General features: G+C 52.2%; 1 protein-coding gene across 2 annotated transcripts in view; it reads left to right on the top strand.

The window, feature by feature from the left end:
* SMAD6 (SMAD family member 6) overlaps nt 1–22,371 on the top strand; it is a 73,971-nt gene extending 51,600 nt beyond the window's left edge. For both annotated transcript variants that reach the window (XM_074327527.1, XM_074327526.1), the window contains one exon: nt 21,391–22,371. In XM_074327527.1, coding sequence (XP_074183628.1) covers nt 21,391–21,932 — 542 coding nt within the window. In that variant the 3' untranslated portion in view covers nt 21,933–22,371. The remainder of the gene's footprint in view (nt 1–21,390) is intronic.
* Nucleotides 22,372–22,972: the final 601 nt, after the last annotated feature.

Genomic DNA, 22,972 nt, shown 5'->3' with positions numbered 1-22,972 from the left:
GACATCATTCCTGATGGCTCCTCAAGATGGGTCTCTCCTGATTCCCCAGCCTGGGGGCTGGTCCATCTTGATTCCAGCCCCTTTCAGGGCCTTGCCCCCAGTCTCTTGGAGGTCTTGCCTGGCTCTCCCACTCTGGAAAGGGCTAAAGGAAATTCTGGAGGTGGGGCCAGCAGGGAGAGCCCGGGGTTGGGGGTGGGGGTGGGAGTTCGGTGCAGGAGGGCGCCCTGGCCAGGCCTGCCCTGAGGGCCGCATTCCTTGCACACACGCCCTGGATGCTGGAATGTCCACAGAGCTGTGAAGGAAGTGCTGGCAGGACAACAGAGCCTCTGGTGGAACGCGATGGGCCTGGGCACTGGGGATTAGGCCCTCTGTAAACGTGGAGCTGGTCTGGCTGGGGCCAGGGGGGCAGAGCGGCCGCCTGGGCGCGCTCGATGACCTCAAGGAGCAGTTCCCCGTGGCCAGAGGGGCTGGTTTCGGGTTAAACTTACTGAGAGGGCTGGGACACTCCTTGAAGCAAACTCCACATTATATAAACTCTATTTATATAAAGTTGTTGTTGTCTTTGTGTGTGTCTGCCGGTGGAGGTGGTAGGAAGGAAAGTGTGACGAGAACGTTTGTTGACTGAAGAACTCATCTCACAGATCCTTATTTAGCCATGAGTCTTGGTTCGTTAAAATTCTCCTTTTTAGTGTCAAATATAAAGTAATATGTTGTTACACAAATAACATAATTATATTTTCTTTCTGTAAAATTCAAAATATACTGAAAAAGCAGAAGTCTCCTTTGCTTACCCATCCCGCTTTCCTCCTGAGCGTTAACTCCTCTGAAGCTCGGTAGGATGAAAACAACAACAACACGTGGTCGATTTAAAAATATGTATGTATATGTATATATGTACTATATACATAGAATAATATGGCAAGTCCAAACACTAGTGACAATACATGTGACAGAAGCTCTCAGACTGTTTTTATAAATCCACTACATGCTGGATTTCCAGAAGAGAGACACCTAAACATAATTATATAGGAAGATTGAAACAAAAGAAAATTGGAAAAATATATATTAGTTGATGCTAAACAAAAAGACAGATATGCAGCAATAGTAATGGGAGATAAAATAATTTCAGGCAAAAGAGCACTAAAAGGAACAAAGGAAAAAAAATAGGAACGAAGAGGCAAATTTTACATAGATCAAGGTTGGCAGACTTTTCTGTAAAGGGCCAGGTAGTAAATATTTTCAGCTTTGCAGGCTGTACAGTCTCTGTCCCAACTGCTCCACGCTGCCATTGTGGCATCCACAGACAACGCATAAAACAAGGAGCATGACTGTGTTCCAATAAAACTTTATTTACAAGAATAGTGGCAGGCTGAATTTAGCTTTTGCTGACCCTTGACGTAGATCAAAGCTAAAATGATCAGCAAGATATAATAATCAAGGAACTTTACACACCTAACAATATAGCATTGAAATATCTAAATCAAAGATGGATAGAAATAAAAAGAGAACTTGAGAAACCCCCAGAAGAATGGGACTTTATAACACTGTGCTTTCAGAAGTTGACAGATGGGAGAGACAGAGAATTAGAAACAACAGTGTAAAGTTGCTGATACATACATATTTATTGATGCTTGTCCCACTGAACTGTGGTAGGTCTTTGGTCATCCCTTGGGTTTTATTTATTTATTTATTTATTTTCAACTAGAGGAGTCTGTCTCTACATGGGCTTGATAAATAAAGATGGGGGCGGGGGAATCTGTGTCTTCAGTGTTGAGTGCTTTGCACTGTCCTACAGTGCCAGCTCCTAAGTCCCACCTGTCACACCCAGTTGTAGGCAGGGTCCCCGCCCTTAGTGAGCTAATGGGCACTTGGGGTATGGGGTGTGCACAGTGGAGAGCTGGTCGGGCCCTGACCGCCTTTGCCCACCACCTTCCTGTGCCTCCCTGTACCCACAACACAGCACACGTGCTCAGCCGCTGTCAGAGAGTCAAGGTCTGGCCGTCGCCAACTGCTGTGGACTCTTCTTTCTCCACGAACCCTTCCGTGTCCTGTGATCTGGCCACAGGAGACCTTTTTCGCCTTGTCTCCTCCTCCCTGTGTGTCTTTGCCGAGGCTGTTCCTAGCGCACCACTGTCCGTCCCCATCCCTGCCACCCCCTCCGTCATGGCACTCAGCCACCCTCCTTTCCTAGATGGATTTGGTGGCCGGCTCTTCCTTGCCTCGCTGCCCCTCATTTGTAATGCTCTTCTGTAGTCGTGTCCTTTCTTTCCCTGGACCAGGAGCTCTGAGGGCAGAAGTGTGTCTGGTCCCCTGGCACCCAGGGGGACGGAGTTGTGTGCAGCTTAGGCTTTAGGCAGTGCCCGTGGAAGGAAGGCAGCATCCGTGGGGAGTCTTCCCAAGTGCAGCACACCTGCCGGGAACAGAAGATGGGACTGAATGTTCGGGAACCCCAGCACCACCCCTTTATCACTGGGTAAGCTTGGATTGGTCAGGAGGCCTCAGGTTTCCGTCTCCTCTGTAAAATGGGACAATTAAAAATATCCACCAACTGGGTTGTTGTGGGAGCTAGATGTTTCTTTTCCATGTTGAGCTTGCAGGACGTGACAGCTATCAGCAGGGTCGTCTCCATCCAATGAGTTTTTGTTATGGGTGCTTTTGATCCCATTCCACAGACGGAGCACCTGAGGCCCAGAGAGGCGAAGGCCATTCTTCCCAGACACACAGCTAGAAAGTGGCAGAGTTGGGATTTGAACTGAGGCCCTTGACTCCATGCAGAGGTGCACATTGACCCAAGGGCCTGTCCTCAATCACACCCAGACACACTGAGTCAGGGCCATCCGCGGTGGCTCCAGAGTGTCGCCTTCCCTGCCGGTCTCCTGGCCTGGCGCTGGGACTGCCACGTCCGTCTCATGCTAGGAAGTCGATTTGGTTTGGTCTCCTTCCTTCCCCTGTCATTCCTCCGTCGAGGAAGCCAACTCTTTCGCTAATGTGCCAGGCCGTTGAACTCTCCACTCGTGGGATCGTGGCATATCAGAGCCAGAAAAGGGGCCTCTTAAATCTTGTTAAAAACAGAGATTCCTGGGCTCCACCCAGGACCCATGAATCAGAATCTCCAGGGGTGGGGCCTGGGAATCTGGACTTGAGGGCCCCAAGTAGGGGACTCACTGGCTTTTTTAACCCTTTTATCTTTCTGTTGAAGAAGCCTGGCCTCAGAGAGGGGTCTGCATTGCGGGAGCCCAGGGAGTCTGGCGTATGGAAAGCCCTCTCTGGAATCTCACCTGGGATGTGGCTGCTGCCCCTTCCCAGCACTGGCTCCCACCCCTTTGTCCCCACCCCCCAGCCTCAAGTCTCTAGAAACCCTGTACAATGGAAGTGGTTGCGAATGGGTGTGCAGAGACCTTCTGGAAACACAGGCTCTGCTCGCAGACTTCCTGTGTCTTACAATGTTATCTTCAGAATAGGAAACTTTGCCCCATTTTTGCAACGCACATCCTTTGCCTGAGAGTCTGTGGGGGTGCCGGCCAGCCTGGGCGGGTCACTTCTCAGGCGGAGGCAGGGAGTCGTTCCGACAGCGATGGAGGAAGGACTCTCTCCCTGCTACCCACAAGAACAAACAAACAGACCCTTTTGCAAAAATAATTCATGTTGGCCGGTCTCATCAGGATTATTTGTTCTTTGAGCCCCGTGGTATCGAGGACCAACTCATTCCTCAGAGACAGGAGCCCTAGCCGTGAGGCCCGGCCCTGCTGCCTAAGCTCTGGCAAATGGTTTCTGTTCTCTAAGCCTCAGTTTCCTCTCTTATACAGGGAGGAGGCTGGGCTGAATGATCTCTAGCCCTGACATTTAGCAATTTCCCAAGAATCCTTTAGATTTCCCTAGCTTCCTCCAAGTTTCTCTTGGAAATAAACATCATGTGGCTTAGTGTGTTCCACAGCACCCTATAATTTTCAGAGTTTCCACCAATCCAAACTCGGAGACATTCACATGACCCACTGCGGGTGGTGGGTGGATTCCCCAGGTGACCGAGTCCGTTCTGACTTGAGAGTCAGGAAATGACCGTCAGAACTCACAGGCGTGGGGCTTTCCACAGACTTGCAGTTAGCTACAGGCCCGGGCTAGTGATGGTCTATAGGCTGCAAAGAATGTTTATGCTATTTCTTTTTTTCCCCTCAGAGTGGAAGTCTTAGGGAGGACTATTTTGGTTTGAGGGAGAAAATATGTGTGTACAGCCCGCTAAAGAACTTGGAACTGACCAGAAGGAATGGTGTTTACAAAAACAAGAGTCTCTCTGATTTCCTTTGACATCTCCGTTACTTTCTCCTGACTTTAGCCTCCAGCGCTTCCCTCGCCACAGGATTAACTCCTCCAGGAAACCTGTGTTGGTTGGTGCATCCTTGCACATAGTAGGCACTTAGCGAGCATGAGAGAGGTGCCTCCTAAGCAAATGTTCTTCTTGCATCTCAGTGGCACGTCTGTTGGCTGGACCCCAAACCCACAATGAGTGGTTCTTGAAAACATCCTACCCACTCTTTCCCTTCAGGGAATTTGCTTTCAGGGTTTCAGGGTGGAGCTCCACATGTTCAAGGCTGAGGCCGAGTAGTTCTTGCAGCTGGGAGGGAGCCATCAGGAGGGGGCGCTTCGGGAAGGTAGAGATGGTCAGTCTGAAGTGAATGACCTGCTAGGATGTGGTTCTTCGTGGGTCTTTATAAATAAGTGAGTCAGTCTGCCTGTTTCACGGTAAAGGCCGTGAGGAGGGAGAGGGTTGAACCAAGCGGATGCTCAGATTCCATATATATGGAGAAGCCCCATTTAATCAAACTGCGGGTCAACTCCAGAATTCATGGTGTCTATGGCGGAGCGTCCATCTGGTGGTAAGAGGCATGTGTGTGGCAAGCCCCGGCCTCAGTGTCTTTGTTGGTCTTACCTGATAGTTATTTTTGAAGCTCAAGCGGGAGGTGCAGAGGAATTGGTAGGGGAGGGAGAAAAGCATCCGCCAGGAGACCTGCCTTCTTCTCTGCCTCAAAAAATGAACCTCCCCCAAGGGACACAGCAGAGAGATCCCTGCTAGCCTTGGGGGCATTTCTGAGGCTGCATCTATCACCAGAGGGTGCTTTCAGGGTCTTGGCAATGCAGAAGATGTCTGAAATGCCCATAGGGGCAGTAGCAGCAGGCCTCGAGTGGGCTGTGGTCTCAGGGGGCTCTACCGAACACCTCTGAAACTAGGAGATAGAAGGTGGAAGGAGAACAGTCTTCTGGAGGCAGGGCTCGGCTCCCTGCCCAAGGTCAGCACCCCTTGGAGGGGCTCCGCATTCGTCAGGGGCCTTAGGCCAGGGTGCTGCGGGGTAGTGCCAGGACAGAGGCACCCCGGGGAGACTGGCGGCTCTGGGTCTCCCTGGCACAGCTCCAGCCCCCACGTGCCCAGAGACACAGGCGGTTGCCCCTGACTCGGTGGCCTTGGGGATCCGCCCGGCCGGAACCTGCCATTCCCCTGTCAGTGCCGCCTCCCCAACTTGGCAGGGCCTTCTCCTCGAGCTGGAGCAGCCCTCGGTATTTCCAGCTTGGCCCACTGCCCACCTCACTGGGGCCCTGCAGTCTGTTTCTCACAGGCCAGGACCAACACACCCTCTCAGCTTGGTGGTTGGCTTCCCAACCTCGCCCCAGGACCTCTTCCTGCCACCCTCCACTCCCCACGCTTATCTGTGGGCTCCTCACCTTGCCTGCTGCTCCAAAAATATTATGGATCCCCTGGAGTGGAAAGTGTCTCTTCCTCCCTGGGAGAAAACATGGGGCCTGGCTAATTTGTAAATCATCAAGGAGGCCGTAAACGTCCTTGGTTCACCTACTGCAGTTGACGCCTGAGGGGGCTGTCACGTGGACACACCCCAGTTGGCTGGATCTCCTGGCCGAAGGCCCTGGGAAACACTTTTTTTAAGGTGGGCATGGAGATGCCTGGGTGGCATGTTAATGTGCCATAGGTCACCACTCTTTCCTGGGCAGCCACTGGAGGATCTGGGGTCCTGGGTTCGCTGGAGGGTCCGCCATCCAGGTGGCTTCCTTTCCAGATATGCTGACAGGGAGCTCTGACAACTCGGGGATGCCTCACCCATGCAGGTAAACTCAGTGGGTGATTGGAAAGAAGACTGTGTGAAAAACCAAGTTTTGTGATTTTCAAATACCAGAGACGGTGGTGCTAACCGGATAATGTTTCCTGTTAGAGGTCATTGGGAGATGTGCTTTAGTGAACAGATAAGCGCGATTTGGAGTTGGTATGCCAGTTGTTTATATACAGCACTCATAGGATAAACAGTTCTCTTGAACCTTATTTATATTTTGCATTTGTTTATCGAAACTTTTTTTTTTTTTAACTTCAACCCAGCTGCTTTCGGAATTATTACAAACTCTGGATTTATGAGTCCTAATTAATGGTACTTTATTGTATGTGCACAAAAATTTATCTTGGCAGTATGCGCGCTTTATCCAAAAGCCTCAGCGCTTTGGACAAGGGAAGCCAGAAGTGTCCCTTCCGCCCCAGAGCCAATGTTACACGAAGACGTGGGGGAGAAGTCATTTGTCTTACCAGATCAAAAGCAGACGTGGTGGAGTAAATAAAGCATGAGATTTCTAAGATCTTTCCTGGACTCTAAGGTGTTGAGTCCCGGGGGCTTGACTGGCTCAGTGGACACTGGGTGAGGTTGACAAACTGTGGGGTGTGTGTGGGGCCCGTGGTGGGAGGAGGAGAGGAGGAAGGGGACCAAAGGACACTTGATGGAAATTTCCAGCAACAACAAATGTGTATTCTTTTTTCTAATCTGATATGTTCCCGCTGTCATGTTTGCCCTACACTGGTCTATGGCTTCCTTTTGACATTCAGCCAGCTAGCATGGGCACCCACCATTCAGCGTTATTTCTAATTGGGAATTAAAGATCCAACTTCGCTTAAGCGTTAGGCAGTGAAATTAGAACTGTGCTCTGATTTCACAGGTGGTTCTCACTGTCACGGGAGCTACGTTTCACACCAAGGTTGGTCACCTTTTTCTCTTGAGCCCCAAATTTCTTGGGGTGTTTGTCCATGCAAAGGCCTCCCACAGACTTGACCCAGACAAAGAGAGGCTCACACTTCCATCGTCCTCCTCATTATCCCTAAAGATACTAAATGACTTTAATAAACCTGAACACTCAGCTATGGCCTCTCCGGCCCCCCCACCCCTCCCCCACCCTGCTGCCTGTCATTTCCTTCGTCCAGTGAGGATGAAGTGAACAGATAAAGTTGGAGGCAGCACCTTTCCTACACACACACACACACACACACACACACACGCACACGCACACACACGCACACCCCCGCCTTGCATGTTGGGGGAATGTATCCCCATTTCACTGACTGAGACAGGTTGTGGTTTTATGATGATGGCAGCACACAGGTTGGGCTGGTGCTGTGGAAGGTAGTTGGGAAAAGGGGCTTCTGGGTGTTGGGTTTTCTGCAGTTATTTTAAGCTCTGGTTTTAAGTGTCCTTTCTTGCAGCTATGGCCACAAGATAGGCCTGGGATGTTGTGAGCCGCTTGATATAACCAAAAGGGCCTGGCCTGCGAGTTCCCCACCGAGGAGGAAGTGGTTAGGTGGCCAGGAATGCAACCTGCGCCTCCCAGATTAATTAATAATTGAGAGCTGGCCCCCAGCCAGGCTGAGCTGTGAGAGATACAGTGAACAAAGAGTGGTTAACTAGAGTGGGGGAAGGAAAAGTTTGACTTTGCCTGTGGCTAAAAGGGAAATTCACAATGGCCATGATTTATGGGCTGAATTACTTGGGATCCTCCTTAGTGGCCCCAAGTTGGGCATGTGCTCCAGGAATGCAGACTGGCGGCCTGCAGGGCCATTTGTGCCCACGGGGAAGGGAGGAGGAAGGGGTGGGGGCAGCATGGCAGGCGCCAGCCTCGGTGGAGGAGGTGCGATGGAGGAGGTGCGAGTCACACCCGTGGGAGACTTGGGAGACGGCAGGGAGCAGGGAGAGAAGGACCCGCTCGGACCGCCTGCTGGAAGTACGCACAGGGTAGAAGCTGTGTGCCCACCAGGACGTCCTCTGCAAGGAGGAGTGGAAGGAAGAGTGGGTGTGGAGTCTGGCTGCCCTGGGTGCAAATTCTGGCTAATGGGCTGTGTGGACTTGGGCAAGGGACTTAACGTCCCTGAGCCTTCATTTCCGCCTCTGTAGGATTGTACTTGCCTTCTAGGATTGTTAAATGAGATGGGGTGTATGGACAGAGGTGCTCAGTGGCAGCTGGGTTTCTATAGGGTGACTGGAAAGGCCCCTGCAGCAACTCTAAGCAGGGTCGTTACTTAGCAAATCTCTGCTGTGTTTGCTAGGCCCATGCTTGCCAGGTGTGCAGCGGGCTAGGGTCGGCACAGGTATTGAACCCCCGTCCCCAAGAGCCCCTTCACCCCAAGCTCCCCTCAGGCTTCCCGGTGAGTCAGGAAAGCCACTCCTTTCCTCCTCTATCGCATGAGGCCCTGTGGCTGCAAACAGCCCTCCAGAGGGGGAGGCAGTTCTGGAAGGCACTTGGGCATGGCTGTCAGTTGGGTTCAGCCCAGATGTCTTCCTGGGCCCCCTTGTCTTTTCTAGAAGATATCAAGGATGATGAACTGGATAATGGAAAACAAGCCATATGCCTGTCCTTGCAGAAAACTTAGCCTTGGGAATAGAAGAACTAGAAGCACAGCCGACAGTTGTGAGCTTCACGCACATGCTGTGTCACTGACGTGAGTCATGCAGTGTGTGCCCAAGTGTGTCCAGACCCAGGCCAAAGAATTGCTTCGAGAAATAGGAAACTGTTACTGAGGGCGTGGTTCACCTTCCCAAGATGCTTGGGAGGAGGCAGTGAGAGTGGAAGGGGCATCTCCTACCTCAGAACACATGGGTGGGCCCCTACTCCTGCTCCCTTATTAGCCCTGTGGACCACGGGGGCTGTCACCCAGCCCCTCGGAGCTTTCTATGCCATAACCTAAAACAGGGTCATTTATGAATGGACTTCGAGAATGGGAAAATCCTCCCCAGGTAGACAGCATCCCGCTGTTTGATGGTGTGATGGTGATTGGACCACCTTCTTGGCTTAGGCTGTAGGTGCTGTGAGAACCAAGCTTGGCCTCCTCCTGCTTTGGAAACTGGTCGTGGACTTGGGGTTGAGGCATGGGGCCCCGGTGTGTGGGGCTGCGTCCACCTGTTAGCCCGGTGGGGTGAATGGACTGGCTGGCTCTGTCCTTCCTCTGCACCTGCCGCTCCAGGTCAAACCTGCCGTCCCTTTCCAGGCATCTTGGACCTTGGGCAAGAATGGCACTGAGCAGTTGTAGCTGCTTCAACTGTGCACAGTAGCACAGCCACAAACAGGAGACTGGGTCACAGGGGTGAGCTTCTGCCAAGCTGGTGGGTCATTTTGCAACAGTTTTGCAGGGAACATTTAAATCTCACGTTACTGCGTTCTTTACAGCAAATATTAGTATTTGATTGTGGCTTAATGATCTCTCCAGTCAATATTAGCTTTTTTGCTTATTCTAAAGCACTCCTGTTTGTTCCAGAAATACACAAGAATGATCCAGGCAACCCTTATTTTAGGAAGATGAAGTATGTAGGACTCTGCATTTGCTAAAGAGGCCTGGATTATGTACCTTTGTATTATATATAAAAGGACGTTTTAAAGGAAAGGATTTAATGCAAGGTGTATTTTAAAACTGAATGCCCTCACCTCTGGGACTCTAATTTGGGGGTGTTTATCCCAAAGTGCTTCCTGTTCTCTTCACCCTCATAGACTTTGCAAGCCAGAGAAATGAAATTCCCTCCCCACCCCCCTCACCCCCCGCCGCCAGGTAGGAGTATTTGACTTACAAAGCTCACATGACACTGTCTCCTTGGTAAATAACAACAGGCTGGTGTTAGATGAGGCTTATTTTTGAGAGCTTTGCTAGTAAGAAAACCAGTGCCCCCTCTCTCCCCACTCTATTCTTTGGCTTTTCCATTCAGAACCATGCTCCCCGTTCCCTTCACCCTCACAGGCTTAGCAAGCCAGAGAAATGAAATCCAGCCCCATTGCTGGATGAGATGACTAGGCTTTAGATGATTTTTTCTGAGCCACTGAAACAAGCCTCACACATAGTAAGCTTATCTGGCCCCATTGGCCGCCTGCATCATGAGAATCAGCACGTAGGGACATCGCTCCTTTCTCCCTGCCTCAATGTCCGGGCTTCCGAGCATCAGTGGTATCATCTGTTAAATGGGAACAGCACTGTCGCTGCCCCTTTTTCAGACCCAGGGCAAACCCGACGGTTTCCCAACTGCCCTCCCAGCTCTCAAATGTAAAATTCCATCAGCACCCCACTGTTGAAAGCACCCATGTCTGGTGGCACAGTGCCAGGTCGCAGGGGAGGCGGGGCAGAGGTGAGAGCAGCGTCATCCTAGGTTAGCCTGCTCACAGGTGAATGGGGTGGAGATACACGCCCCCCCAATGGCATTAATTAGTGTCACAGAGGAGGTTCAGACCCAGGGACTGGGGAAGGCTTTGCAAAGGAAGTAGCATCGGGGTCTTGACAGTTGAGCAAGACTCTGGAAACATTGGGAACAGGGGAGGACTGTCATATGCCGTCCTCACTAACCCCCTCCACACCCCTCTGAGTGAGGTGTGAAGCGAGAGGAAACCAGTGCTCAGGCCCAGCATTGTGGGCGTGCAGCTTGCACCTCGCTCAGGCCCCTGCTCAGAAGGGGCTTCGGCCCAGTTTAAAGCTCTGCTTTCACCATTGAAATTCTGAATAGTGTTTGAAGGAGGAGCGCTGCGTTTTCATTGTGCTTTGGGCCCCCTAAATCAGTAGCTGGTTCTGGTACTCAGAGATACAGTCACCTGCCCACGGTCACAGCCGTTAGCGTTTGCACCAGTTCCTCTCTCTGCTGCCTGTGCTCTCAGGGAACCTTCCAGATCAACAGAGAGTGAGACGGACAAAGTACACACAGAGTGGAGCTGTTCGAGGCACAGAGAGCTAAGGGATCCTGATAGCGGGAGATGGTGAGGCCAGGGCTTTGAGGGGCCCCAGGCTGTGGGGGCCTCATCTGGTCATCCTCTGGGGTGTCTGTGCACCAATGGGGGTTCCTGCCCCAGAAAGTTAAGACAGGCTGATTGAGGGCAATTTTGAGGTACTTTGCTTTTACGGCTTTGTACTGGGTCCAAGTAGAAGTCTGAGGCAGGAGGTTTGCCAATAAAACTCAAGTTGTATTTGGGAAATAAAAGGAAAATGGAGGTACCGCGAATTCTCCCGGCTCTGGGAAGCTGCAGCTCGGGAATATTCCGTGAAGCACACTGCCATCTGCCACAGACCTGCATCCCTGCCCCTTTGACACGCCCAGGCTGTCCCCATCTGAACCCCTAAAGGGCCAGTTTTGTTCTCAGTGGTCTCGGAGTCAACAGGGAGGTCAAGGTTGGGTTGAATCAGCAAACTTGGGCACTTAAAGCCTAAGATGAAAACCCAGACTCGGCTAAGACGCACCCCAAGACCCGCAAGGGGCCTGGTTTGTCTGTAAATTCAAGAAACCAGTCATCAGCAGTGCAGACCTGCCGGCAGGGAGGAGCTGGGGGCCCCTTCCCTTCTCCCAGCTGCCACCTCTTTCCTGGGGAGCCAGGTACCCAGCTTCATTATCTTGCACAAATAGTGTTGTTTTAGAATCTTTCCAGGGCCAATATGAAAAGCCAGGTTTTCCCACCCCAGGGGGATCTCTGGGTAAGAAAACAAACAAACACACTGAGTCTGACTTTGTGATAAAACAAAAGAGGACTTGGAATGGGAGCAAAGTTCGCAGCCTTTTGTTGCAGAAACTGGTTCCTTCTCAAAAATGTGGGCTGATTTTATAAGCTGCTTATTGCTGTCTCTCCCCCCGAGATACTCATCACCCTCCCCTCCCAGGACACAGGAACCAGAATTCTCCCACCCAACTCACCTCCCTGCCAGAGATCTGAGGGGTTTCCCTGCCCTGCTTCCCCGGGTGTCTTGTTCTTTCTGGCTTAGGCTGTAGGGTTTCCTTTATGAGGGCCGGCCGGGCAGGCACACCAGGGTTTCTGGTGTGGAGTCTGCTCCATCAGCTCTGATGGGGAGATAGGCCGATGGCAGCCTCACGGTAGCTCTTCGAAGCTGTAACTGCCTGCGAGTGGAGTTAAGAATGGAGCACTGAGGCCGAGGGAGACCAGCCACTGCTCCCTGGGCCCAGGAAACCGGGAACAGTCTTGCCAGGGCAGCAGGGCAAGATGAAGGCTCATGGAAGCAGAACGCCGGGTTTCTTCCTCTGGAGGGTCCCCCGCCCACCGGTACAGTCGGCTCTAAGGAAGAGATACTGAGCAGGCCTGTGTATTAGAGCCTGGGCAAAAGCTTGTTTTATGTTGGGTTGCAAGATGAGTTTATCTTTTCAGGATTTGTTTGAATACTATATGAGATAAAAGAATGGAAACCTTACCCACCTTGGCCCAGGCTGCCACTTGGTTCCACTGGAGACATGGGGCCGAGCAGGCGGGGCTCAGGGTGCCAAGGCTGAAAGAAAGGTCTTCCTGCGGGGCCCAGCAGGCCTCTCCCAGAGAAGGGCAGTTATGGCTCAGCCAGGCAACCACTGACTCTCCTTATACCCGTATCCTGACTAAGCCTCTCTCTAGGCCAGGGGCTCTGAGGACTCCCCAAAATAGCCTCTGGAGCAGATGAGGCAGCACAAAGGGCCCGGGGAGAGAGGGTGGGCTCTCAGGCTAGGCGGTTGGGATTCCTACACCGCACTGCTGTGGCGTCCACTTTGGAAGCTGTCCTCAGAATGCTGATTCCACCTCCTGGACAACAGGAGTTTGGAAGGGAGAACTGATGACAAGTGCAGAACACCCAGCACCTCCCACCCTCCAGCAACTCAGCCAGGGTTAGCAGCCCGGTCCCAAGATCGCTATTCATTATGGCAGCACTTCTAGAAAATGCTCCTTGTGTTTTGGAGGGGTGCTGGGAGTGCATGGGAGAAACCGAAAAAAGGATGTGTTTACAGGGCTGCAATGGGGGACGTGGATAGCTGTGAAAGGCATGCTATTTGAAAACCCCACTGCCCTCCCGGGAAGGTGGGCAGTTTGCGGTGGGGCAGTGGCCCCTACATTGCCCCTTCCAAGGACCCCTTTTAATGTCCAGTCTTTATAGAGCCTCCGCATGCTGGCGTGGAATGGGCATGGTTGGGCTATTCTAGCACAGTCCCTGTGCCCTTAACCTGTGTCCTCGGGGGTGGTGTAGCCCACTGGTTGCACCCATGGGAGTAATGCAGAGAGCCCCATCTCTAAGCCTAGATAGCCGTGAGATCGAATCCCCGCTTTGCAACTTCCTAGCTGAGGACTGTGGACAAAGCCTGAGCCCCTTTGTCTTAAATGGGACTGACTGAGTGGAGTCACAGTATGTCAAGACAGTGCGTGTAAAGTGCTTCATACTCTGCCTGGCATTTGGTAAAGGTTCATTAAATGTTGGCTGATTTTTATTATTATTGACTGCACTACCACGGCTACGACTATGATTTCCCCTTGATTCTCAACTCCATTGGCGCATACTATGTTCACAGGTATTATTACCTAATATGAATACTGAGTCAATCTATTAAATGATTTACACATAATATATAGAGGTAAGACTGTACAGTGGTGATAATATTAGTAAAAATAATAATAGCTGTTACTTATGGAGCACTTATTTTGAACCAGGCGTTATTAGACACACTTGAAATGACTCCCAACAGCCCGATGAGGTAAAGCACTGATTGCATCTCCATTTTACAGATTAGGAAACTGAGGTCCAGGGGAGTAAAGTCACTTGCCTAAGATTTCAGAGCTGGTGAGTGGCACAGCTGACATTCACATGCAGGCAGATTTGCTCCTGGGCCCATGCTCTTAAGCCAGCCCTGTGTAGGAGACAATTGACCAGTCCTAGCCATATGGCTAATTTCCGCTGCGACCTTGGCAAGTCACTTTAGCTCTTTGGGCCTAAGTTTTTACATCTGCAAAATTGTGAATTTTGGCCTCATGGACTGAGTGTGTCCTGACCTCCCTCCTCTGTTCTCTGTCATTCTCCCTTTGCATTTCTGTCCACTCCCTGTCTTGGGGGTTATTCCCCCAGCAGAGCAGCTGGTGGTCTGTCTGGTAAGCATAGTCCTTAGCCTCAGAGACCAGTGGCCGAAAGAGCCCGCGAGGTGGACCCTGTGCAGGCCTTGGTGGTGGCCAGACCGCCCGTGATGTAATGACCGATTAGGAACTTCCTCTTGGAAGCCAGGCTTCCTCTAGGAGCCAAAGGTGCTGGAGCTGAGGTGGGGGCTGGGGAAGGGGGGAGGCGAATAAGAGGAAACTCCTGTCAGCTGGGCTCTGCTTTTGGAAAGAGTTCAGCAGAGAGGCTCCGTCTAAGCGGTTGACCATTAACACGGCCCGTGCACATTCCTTCTCTGCTTTTACTGCCCCGGCCCAGTGGATAAAGGGTTGTTCTCCCCTCCTTAACAAAGGAAAAGAAAGAGACTCTAATTAATGCTGCATCTCTGGACTTGCTGCAAAACCTGGAGCCATTTCTGCAGCTTAAAATGACAAAGGAAGGTTAAGTGGAAACTCCTTTTTCCCCCCCTTAAGTTTGATAACAAAAACTACTTATCTAATGGGCAAACAAGGCTTTTAAAGGGGTGTTAGGTTAACCAGATGCAGGGCTACATAATTATTCCCAGGCCTGGGAGCCGCAGATGAAAAAGCTGCCGGTTGGACTGGAACTTGAAGCCACAGGAATGACATGGGACAGAAGAAAGGCATTTTCCAGGAGGGCCAGAGGCCCCAGTGTGGCCCTGCTGAAAAGGGGATTAGAAAAGCCAGCCCTGGGCTCCCCTCTGATTCTGTCACCAACTTGCTGGGTGACCCTGGGCAAGTCACTTTACCTCTCTGGGCCTCTGTGTCTCTGAGTCTCCTTTCCCAGCTCTCATTGGGGTTTGGGCCTGGCTCTGTCTGCCTTTACTTTTTGCTCACTGAGGTGTGCCTGGGCCAACCCTTTCCATCTAGCCCTAGGAGATGCAGGGAGTCTGCTGTGGCCCAAGGGGACGTGAAGCAACAGCAGAAGCTTTGAACACATAGGAGCACAGGTGGCTTGCCCAGGCCCCTGGAGACCAAGAGGATCCCGGGCCAGCCTCCTGCAAATGCTCTGAGCCTTCACATCTAGATCCCTTAGAGTCTCAGGGATCAGAAACTTTTAATCTGGGTATATCTCCGGTTCCCTTAACAGGATTGCCGAGTCCAAGGCAGTCTGGCCAAATGGAAAGAGGGGAATCACGAGGAAAACAAGCTGCATTGCGTGTGCTCAGGCTTTTGGAGCGTGCAGCCCACGGGGGAGCACACAGGAACGTTCCTGCCTTTTGTTTTGACAGAAAACTGCTGATTCGAAGAAGCAAAAGGCTTTTCTTGGGATTTAAGCTCTCCCTTCCTCCCCCAGACTGCAGTTGGCCTCTTTGGTGCCCCAGCACCCCCACAAAATTACACGTTGGGTTCACAGCACCCTCCCTGGGCAGAGAGGCCAAGAGGAAGGAATGCCAACCATTGGAGGGCCTGGCTCCAGTGCCCGGGAGAGCGCCTATTGTGGGCCTGTCTCCTCCCTCTGGTGGCAGGAATGTGGGCACCACCAGGAGGCCAGGCCACCCTTGTGGGGCCTGGAAACACTGGGGCAGTCCCCTGGGTCACCACCGAGTCCCACTTAGGCCACTCCAGGACAGCCACGGGAACCTGGCCTGGCAGCACCTTCCTACTGCCTTCATTTTAATTCTTTCAAGGCCTCACACCTGCAGTGAAATCCACAGCTCTTCAGTGTGTAGGTCATGATTTTTGACCGCGTGTACACCTGAGTTCCCATTATACCAGTTAGGATGTCAAACCTCTCCGTGGCCCCAGAAAGTTCCCTCGTGCCCCTTTCCAGACATCCCCACTCCCCAGAAGTAATTCCTGTTCTGATTTCTATCACTGTAGGTTCGTTTTATCTACTCAAGAATTTCATATAAATGGAAACACACCACACGTCTTCTGTGGGCCTCTTGGCAGCTCAGGCTTCTTTCATTCCGCATGATGTGTGTTGTTGTGTCTCTGAGTAGTTTGTTCCTTTTTCTTGGTGAGTCATGTTCCATCGTATGCATGTACCTTATTCTTGTTTATTCATTGTCTTAGTCCACTTGGGCTGCTACAGCAAAATGCCACAGACGAGGTGGCTTACGCGACACATTTATTTCTCTGGAGGCTGGGAAGTCCAAGATCAAGGTGCCGGCAGATTTGGTGTCTAGTGAGAGCCCATTTCTCGTTTATAGATGGCATCTTCTTGCTGTGTCCTGACATGCTGGAAGGGTTAGAGCGCTTGCTGGGGTCTCTTTTATAAGGGCACTAATCCCGTTCATGAGGGCTCTACCCTCATGACCTAATCACCTGCTAAAGGCCCCACCTCCCAGTGCCATCACATTGGGGGTTAGGATTTCAACACAGAACATCTGAAGGTCTATAACATCCATTCTCCTGTTGATGGACATGTGGGCGGTTTTCCAAGATTGCGTGATTATGAGTAGAGCTGCTGTGAACATTCACTAAATCACAGAAATTTAGAGCTCATTGTTCGGATGCGAAGACTAAGGCCAGGAGATGGGAGGTGACCGGCCTTATCAGGGCCCGGAGGAAGGACACCTGCCAGATCAGCGCCAGACTGCGCCTCTCCTCCCCTCCTCCCCCCGGAACCCTCCCAGCCGCAACCCAGAGTCTGGCTGGGAACTAGGCCAGGCCCCGAGCAGGGGGGAGTGAGCAGGAGTTTCGGTCAGAGCGCGGTCATCTTTGATGTTGTTCACTCGGGTCTGACTCGTGGGCATTTATTTGCAATTAAGGAGCTGGTTCCTAATTAGGCTGATGGCAGGACCACAGCCTTGGAGCCACAGGGAGAAAAAGATCTTCCGCAAGAGACTGTCCCCTCGCACCCTGAGTGGCAGCTCAGGCTGCAGACGAGAGGCATGGTGGGTGGAGTGGGGCTCTGCAACTGCGTGAAGTATAGAGGAGACCTGGGTTTGGGGGTGCCTGCCTTCTCACTGGCAGACAGCGTGTCAGCTTGTTTCAGGCACTGCATGAGATTCAGATATACGTATGTACATGTGTGTGTAAATAGTGCCATGGCAGTACTTGTCTTTGTTCTAGACGTTCAGTTATTCATTGCTTCATTCATTCCTTCACTTCCTGGACACCTCTTTCACCTCAGGTTCCAGGCTAGGAAATAAACCTTAACATTCATAAAGTGCTTTACCATTTGCAAAGGGCATTGCCATCCAAGGTCCTTTTGTAACCTCGCATGGTGGTGACCCTGGGTCATGACCCCAACATCCCTAAGGAGTCCTGCCCTTAGAAGGGTCAGGCTAGGACCAATAAACAGAAGACTGCTTCTTTCTGTACCCAGATGATCTGCTGCCAGAGTTTCCAGAAATCCCAAAGATGGACTGTGTAAGTGAGGCACTCAATTATGAGTAAGCCCCATTTCATAGATGGGGAGACTGAGGCTTGAGGACATTCAGTGGCTTGTCCATGGCCACACATCCAGTTAGTGGTGAGAGCCTTAGGTCTGTCTCAGCTCTGAAACCTTTAGATCACATGACAAGCATTAGATTAGAATTCTGAGGTCTCAAGTTCTGGTCCCCATTCTGCCACACACGACTGGGTGTCCCTGGGTGAGTCGCCCTGTATACCCAGGGCTCCATCTGGGGCACAAGGACATTGGGCTCAATTGGTGGTTCCCACAGGCCAGTCTCAGGACTAAGTTTTCATTGGTCCATGATGAAAGAAATGAGAAAATTTCTTATAATCTAAATAGATTAACTTTTAAATTTCTGGTTTTGTTACTGTATCAGATTATACTTTTCTTGTAATTTTGTTAGTGTCAAATTATACTTCCTTTTGTGCTAGTGATAGTAGATGGTGTGGGGGGTTTGAATAAGTCCGTACATGACAAAATAAACAGTGGTAACCCTGTGGCATTCCCATCCCCTCTGTTAAACATCGTATTGGTTTGCGAAAGTGCAGTGTTGGAGCTCCCTAGATGACGTGCTGTTAGGGAGATCCCTCAAGCTCTGGAGTCCCAAGACCCTGAGAGCTGCGTGGGGGTGGGGAGGCCCCAGAGCATGGTGATGGCTCACCTGCTGGCTTGCTCTGGGGGTCAGACCTGACACCTAAGTCCTTGCCCACCATCCTATCGGTCCTGAGGCCATCGGCCCCACCTGCCAGGCAGGATTCCGATGCGGAATGGGGTGAGAACAGTGTGCCAACACTTGGGATGTGTTTTAGTTCCTTCCTCCTTCCCTGTTACCATGTTCCGAGAGCACCCTAGGGATACAGGCAACCTTGGGACAGACACAGAGAGGACTGAGACCCGCCCCTTCTTCTTGGAGAGGGCCAGCCAGTGGCACTTACTGACCAACAGCACAGACACCTGCTCAGGCCAAGGGAGAGGCTGCATTTAAGGCTGTAGGTGCCCAGGAGGGAGGGGTCACAGAGGGCTTTTCTGAGGCAGCAGTCCATCTCCTGGAATTTGGAAGACTTGGCTGGGAGCCCAGGCCTGATGAGGTGTTACCCAGGCTGCTCAACCAAAGAGGCCGCAGGAGGCGAGGCCTGGCCTAGGCAGGTCCCTGAGCCAGACATCTGGGCCAGCTGGGCCCTAGGGCAGCTCTGTGGGGTTCATCCCCAAGCATAGGATACCATACCCGGGAGGGGCACTGAGGGAAGGCTGGGGACACAGGTGTTGATTGGGGGGGCATTTGGCTTGGCCCAGGTGAGAGTAGGGGGACAGGAAGTCCTATCTGGCTTTGGATTAAAAGGCTTATGGGAGCTTGGAGAGAGGAACCCTCTACCCCAGTCCCATTACCATCACCCCATCCCCCACAATGGCATGGCTATACCCTGGGGCAGAGCTGCCACTTTAAGACTGGGCGGCCCTCTATGAACCTTATCTGTGAAAAGGGGATAGTAAGACCTCACTTGGTGACACTGTGCAGCGAGTCCTCAGGGAGTAAAGCCCTTTCGTTTGCGGGGTGGGAATGACTCACCAGCTTGTGGGTAAGCACCTTGGGACTCACAGAAAAGGAAAGTGGTCGTGGTTACAGATAGAGGCTTAGAGAAGGGAAGGGGCTAGCTTTGTGCATGGGTTTTAGGGGGGAGTCTTCCCGAAGTATGGTGAAGCGCTCCCCTCTAGAGTGTGGCCTGGCACTGACACTGGCTCCAGCACTCACTAGTGTGTGCCCTCGCCCAGTAGGGCACCTCTCTGGGCCTCAGTTTCTGCACCTGTGAAATGAGGTGAGCCAAGGCTGCTGTGAAGAAGGCACCTAACTCATGCAAGGTACTCGGGCTCCCTGTTGCCTGTCCTGTTGCCCAACGTTCTCCAGGCTCAGCGTCTTTGCTTCCCCACTTCTGTGCTGAGAGCACTGTAGGAATTCTGTTTGCTTGGTGAGAAGGTTGGTGTTGGAGTTTTATGGCCTGGCTGAGATAATGCTGTTTTCCTGGCTCTTGGGAACCCCCAGACCAGTGCCAGACGGATGGATGGCAGGAGGGGCTTGGGTGTTCCTGGCTGCCCACATGCTGGGACTGGTCTAGTGCCTGCAGTTGGTCACCCACCCCTGGATAGCTGTCTCTCTCCCTGCTGCCTAAGGGGCAGGTCAGGGAGGACAGAGAGTAGTGCCTCTTCTCTCCCCGCCAGACGAGCATGAGGGCCCTGGATAGATAGAGACGTGAGGCCAAATGATAATTCCTCAGGAGCTGGCCTCGGGGCCTGTGGCTGGGACCTAAAGGCAGGCGGAGGGTAAGGGGTGTGCCCAGCCCAAAGCCTCAGCAGAGCCGGCAGCCCACAGGACACCCACAGGATGCCCCTCACACCGACAGTTCCCTACTGTGTGGCGAGGCCGGCTTCCAAGCAGTGCAGAGGATGTCGGGACCTGTCACCTGCTGCTCTGGGGCTTCTAGGTGGTGCCAAGCTGAAGACAGACAGAGCTGACCTCACCCAGGCTCCCGAATGAAGGTGTTCGCAGTGTTTCTTCCCTCGGATTTCGCTGGACTTTGATCAGTTTCTCTTGGAGAACAGGAGCCATAAAGTGCCTTGCTTGCTGTGCTCTCATCAGGCCGCCTGCAGAATTCTCCCTCTGTGCAAAAGCCCCAGCCAGGGCCTGTGGGAGAACATATCACCTGGCTGGGCAGTCATGGGTGTTCACCTGCTCCTCAGAGCTGTGAGCTCAAAGGAAAGAGCAGAATGTCCAAAGGCTTCCAAGTCTGAGAAGCCGCCCCCACCAGAGCAGTGAGCATGGCGCTGCCCTTTAAGGCAGGCCCCAGCCTATGTGTTCAGTCTTCGGTCTGGTCTCAGAAAATTGTTAAATTCATCCAGATACACAGAGATGCCCCAAGCCAGAGTGAGAAGGGATTCCAGTAATCCTCTAGGCCACCCCTTTGCTGTCTGTGGGGAAACTGAGGCCCGGAGAGGTGCAGCACACAATTGTGAGAGCTGGTAAACTCTGAATCCCTTGAGGAGCGGTTTTCTTTAGCTTTAGAGACTTTCAGCTTCTCTATCTCACAGAGGTGGCTGCAGCTTTGGTGAAAACCTACCCTTCCTGCCAAGAGCCAACTTGAGGGGCAGGGGGTAGGGGACTCAGCATAATGCTCCAGGCCAAGGCTGGGAGCAGTCAGGCAGCCATGATTCCAGGCTGCAAGGGATCCTGCGGCCAACTCCCCCACCCCCACCTTCCTAGGCCTGAGTCCCCGAGTGGTGATTATGCGCCCTCTATCTTACCCTGGCTCTGTGCAGGTGGGGGCTTGGACTGACTGAGTTCAAGTGCTGGCCGTGCCACTCAGCAGCTGTGTGGCTTTGGGCAGGTGCCGGTGTCTGGCGAGTCTTGGATCCTCCTTTAAAAGAGTGATGTGATGGGAGGGCCCAGTGAGGTCCCCTGCAGTAAGACGTGCAGTGCACTGCGCCTGGAGTGCCGTAACCATTCAGCGTTCAGTCAGTCCCGCCTTTGGGGGTGTGGGTTTTTGTCAGGCACCTAGCTTGTGAAATTCTATTGCCAGGAGCCGGCTCTGCTGCATGTTTGTGTTCCCACAGAACATAGCACACAGTAGGTGGTTGCCTTCTCTGTAGGTTCATAGCTTCTGTTTTCTCTTGTGTGTGTGTGTGGGGGGGGGGGGTCCTGTTGTATGTTAAATTTCCTGAGTCCAACCTGGCACACAGTAGGTGCTGGCATGCGTGTTGGGTGCTAGAAACACCACTGCACCCCTACCAACCACTCCTGCTCCCGTCTGCCACCCGCCTCCCCACCCGGCATAAACACCCTGTACCCTGTGCTTGCTCTGCAGACGCCAGCATGTCTCCGGATGCCACCAAGCCGAGCCACTGGTGCAGCGTGGCATACTGGGAGCACCGGACGCGTGTGGGCCGCCTCTACGCGGTGTACGACCAGGCCGTCAGCATCTTCTACGACCTACCTCAGGGCAGCGGCTTCTGCCTGGGCCAGCTCAACCTGGAGCAGCGCAGCGAGTCGGTGCGGCGCACGCGCAGCAAGATCGGCTTCGGCATCCTTCTCAGCAAGGAGCCGGACGGCGTGTGGGCCTACAATCGGGGCGAGCACCCCATCTTCGTCAACTCCCCGACGCTGGATGCGCCCGGCGGCCGCACCCTGGTTGTGCGCAAGGTGCCCCCTGGCTACTCCATCAAGGTGTTCGACTTCGAGCGCTCAGGCCTGCTCCAGCACGGGCCTGAGGCAGACGCTGCTGACGGGCCCTACGACCCCAACAGCGTCCGCATCAGCTTCGCCAAGGGCTGGGGGCCCTGCTACTCCCGGCAGTTCATCACCTCCTGTCCCTGCTGGCTGGAGATTCTGCTCAACAACCACAGATAGCGGCCGCCGCTCCGGCAGCGGCCACCATCGGCCCCACCTCCAGGGGCAGCCCGTGCCCAGAGACACAGCCCCCACGGACGAAACCCCCCAAATATCATCTACCTAGATTTAATATAAAGTTTTATATATTATATGGAAATATATATTATACTTGTAATTATGGAGTCATTTTTACAATGTAATTATTTATGTATGGTGCAATGTGTGTATATGGACAAAACAAGAAAGACGCACTTTGGCTTATAATTCTTTCAATACAGATATATTTTCTTTCTTTTCCTCCTCCCTCTTCTTTATGTTTTTTTTTTTTTTTTAAAGAAAATGATACAGCAGAGCTAGGTGGAAAAGCCTGGGTTTGGTGTATGGTTTTAAAAATATTAATGCCCAGACAAAAAGCTAATACCAGTCACTCGATAATAAAGTATTTGCATTATGGTTTTTTTTTTTTTTTTTTTTTTTAAACTGTCTTCTTTTTAACAAAGAGGGACGTGTAGTGCTTCAGTGAGTTTCTGACTCAGGCACCCTGAAACTTGATTTCAGTCCTTTGCCAGATAAAGAGTAGAGGGAAGACATTGAAAAGGGAGGAAGGACATATGTTTACTGTTAAGGCCACAGGAGGTTCTGCTGTTCCTTCCTGTCTATGGCTGCGGTGTGTCCACAGGGTGGGGAGGAGGAGGGATGAGTGCATGGCCCATCCATCCTGGGTGAGCTTTCCCGTCTGATGGCTCACGCTCTGTCTCTCCTGAAGGAAGTCAGTCTGATGGTGGAGACCCAGGTCCACGCCTCCCATCTCTAAGCTGTACACAAGCTAGAAGAAGACACTGTTTCTTACCACTTCAGGGAAATGGCCTGAGGAAGGAAGACTGGGAGGCTGGGCCTTCGGCTCACCTACCATGGTGTAGAACCCACAGTGAAGTCCTTCTGGCCTCGCCAAGCTACCCTCCCATCCCCCACCAAATAGCTCAGAACCTGTACATCTGGGGCTGCATTTGTGATTTATGCAAAAGCCAGTGGTTTCTTTCTACTCTATAAAAGGGAAA

The sequence above is a fragment of the Rhinolophus sinicus genome, linkage group LG03, assembly GCF_036562045.2.
Source record: "Rhinolophus sinicus isolate RSC01 linkage group LG03, ASM3656204v1, whole genome shotgun sequence".
NCBI lineage: Eukaryota > Metazoa > Chordata > Mammalia > Chiroptera > Rhinolophidae > Rhinolophus > Rhinolophus sinicus.
The sequence above is the reverse complement of the archived record's forward strand: the minus strand, read 5'-3'. Positions and strand labels throughout refer to the sequence as shown.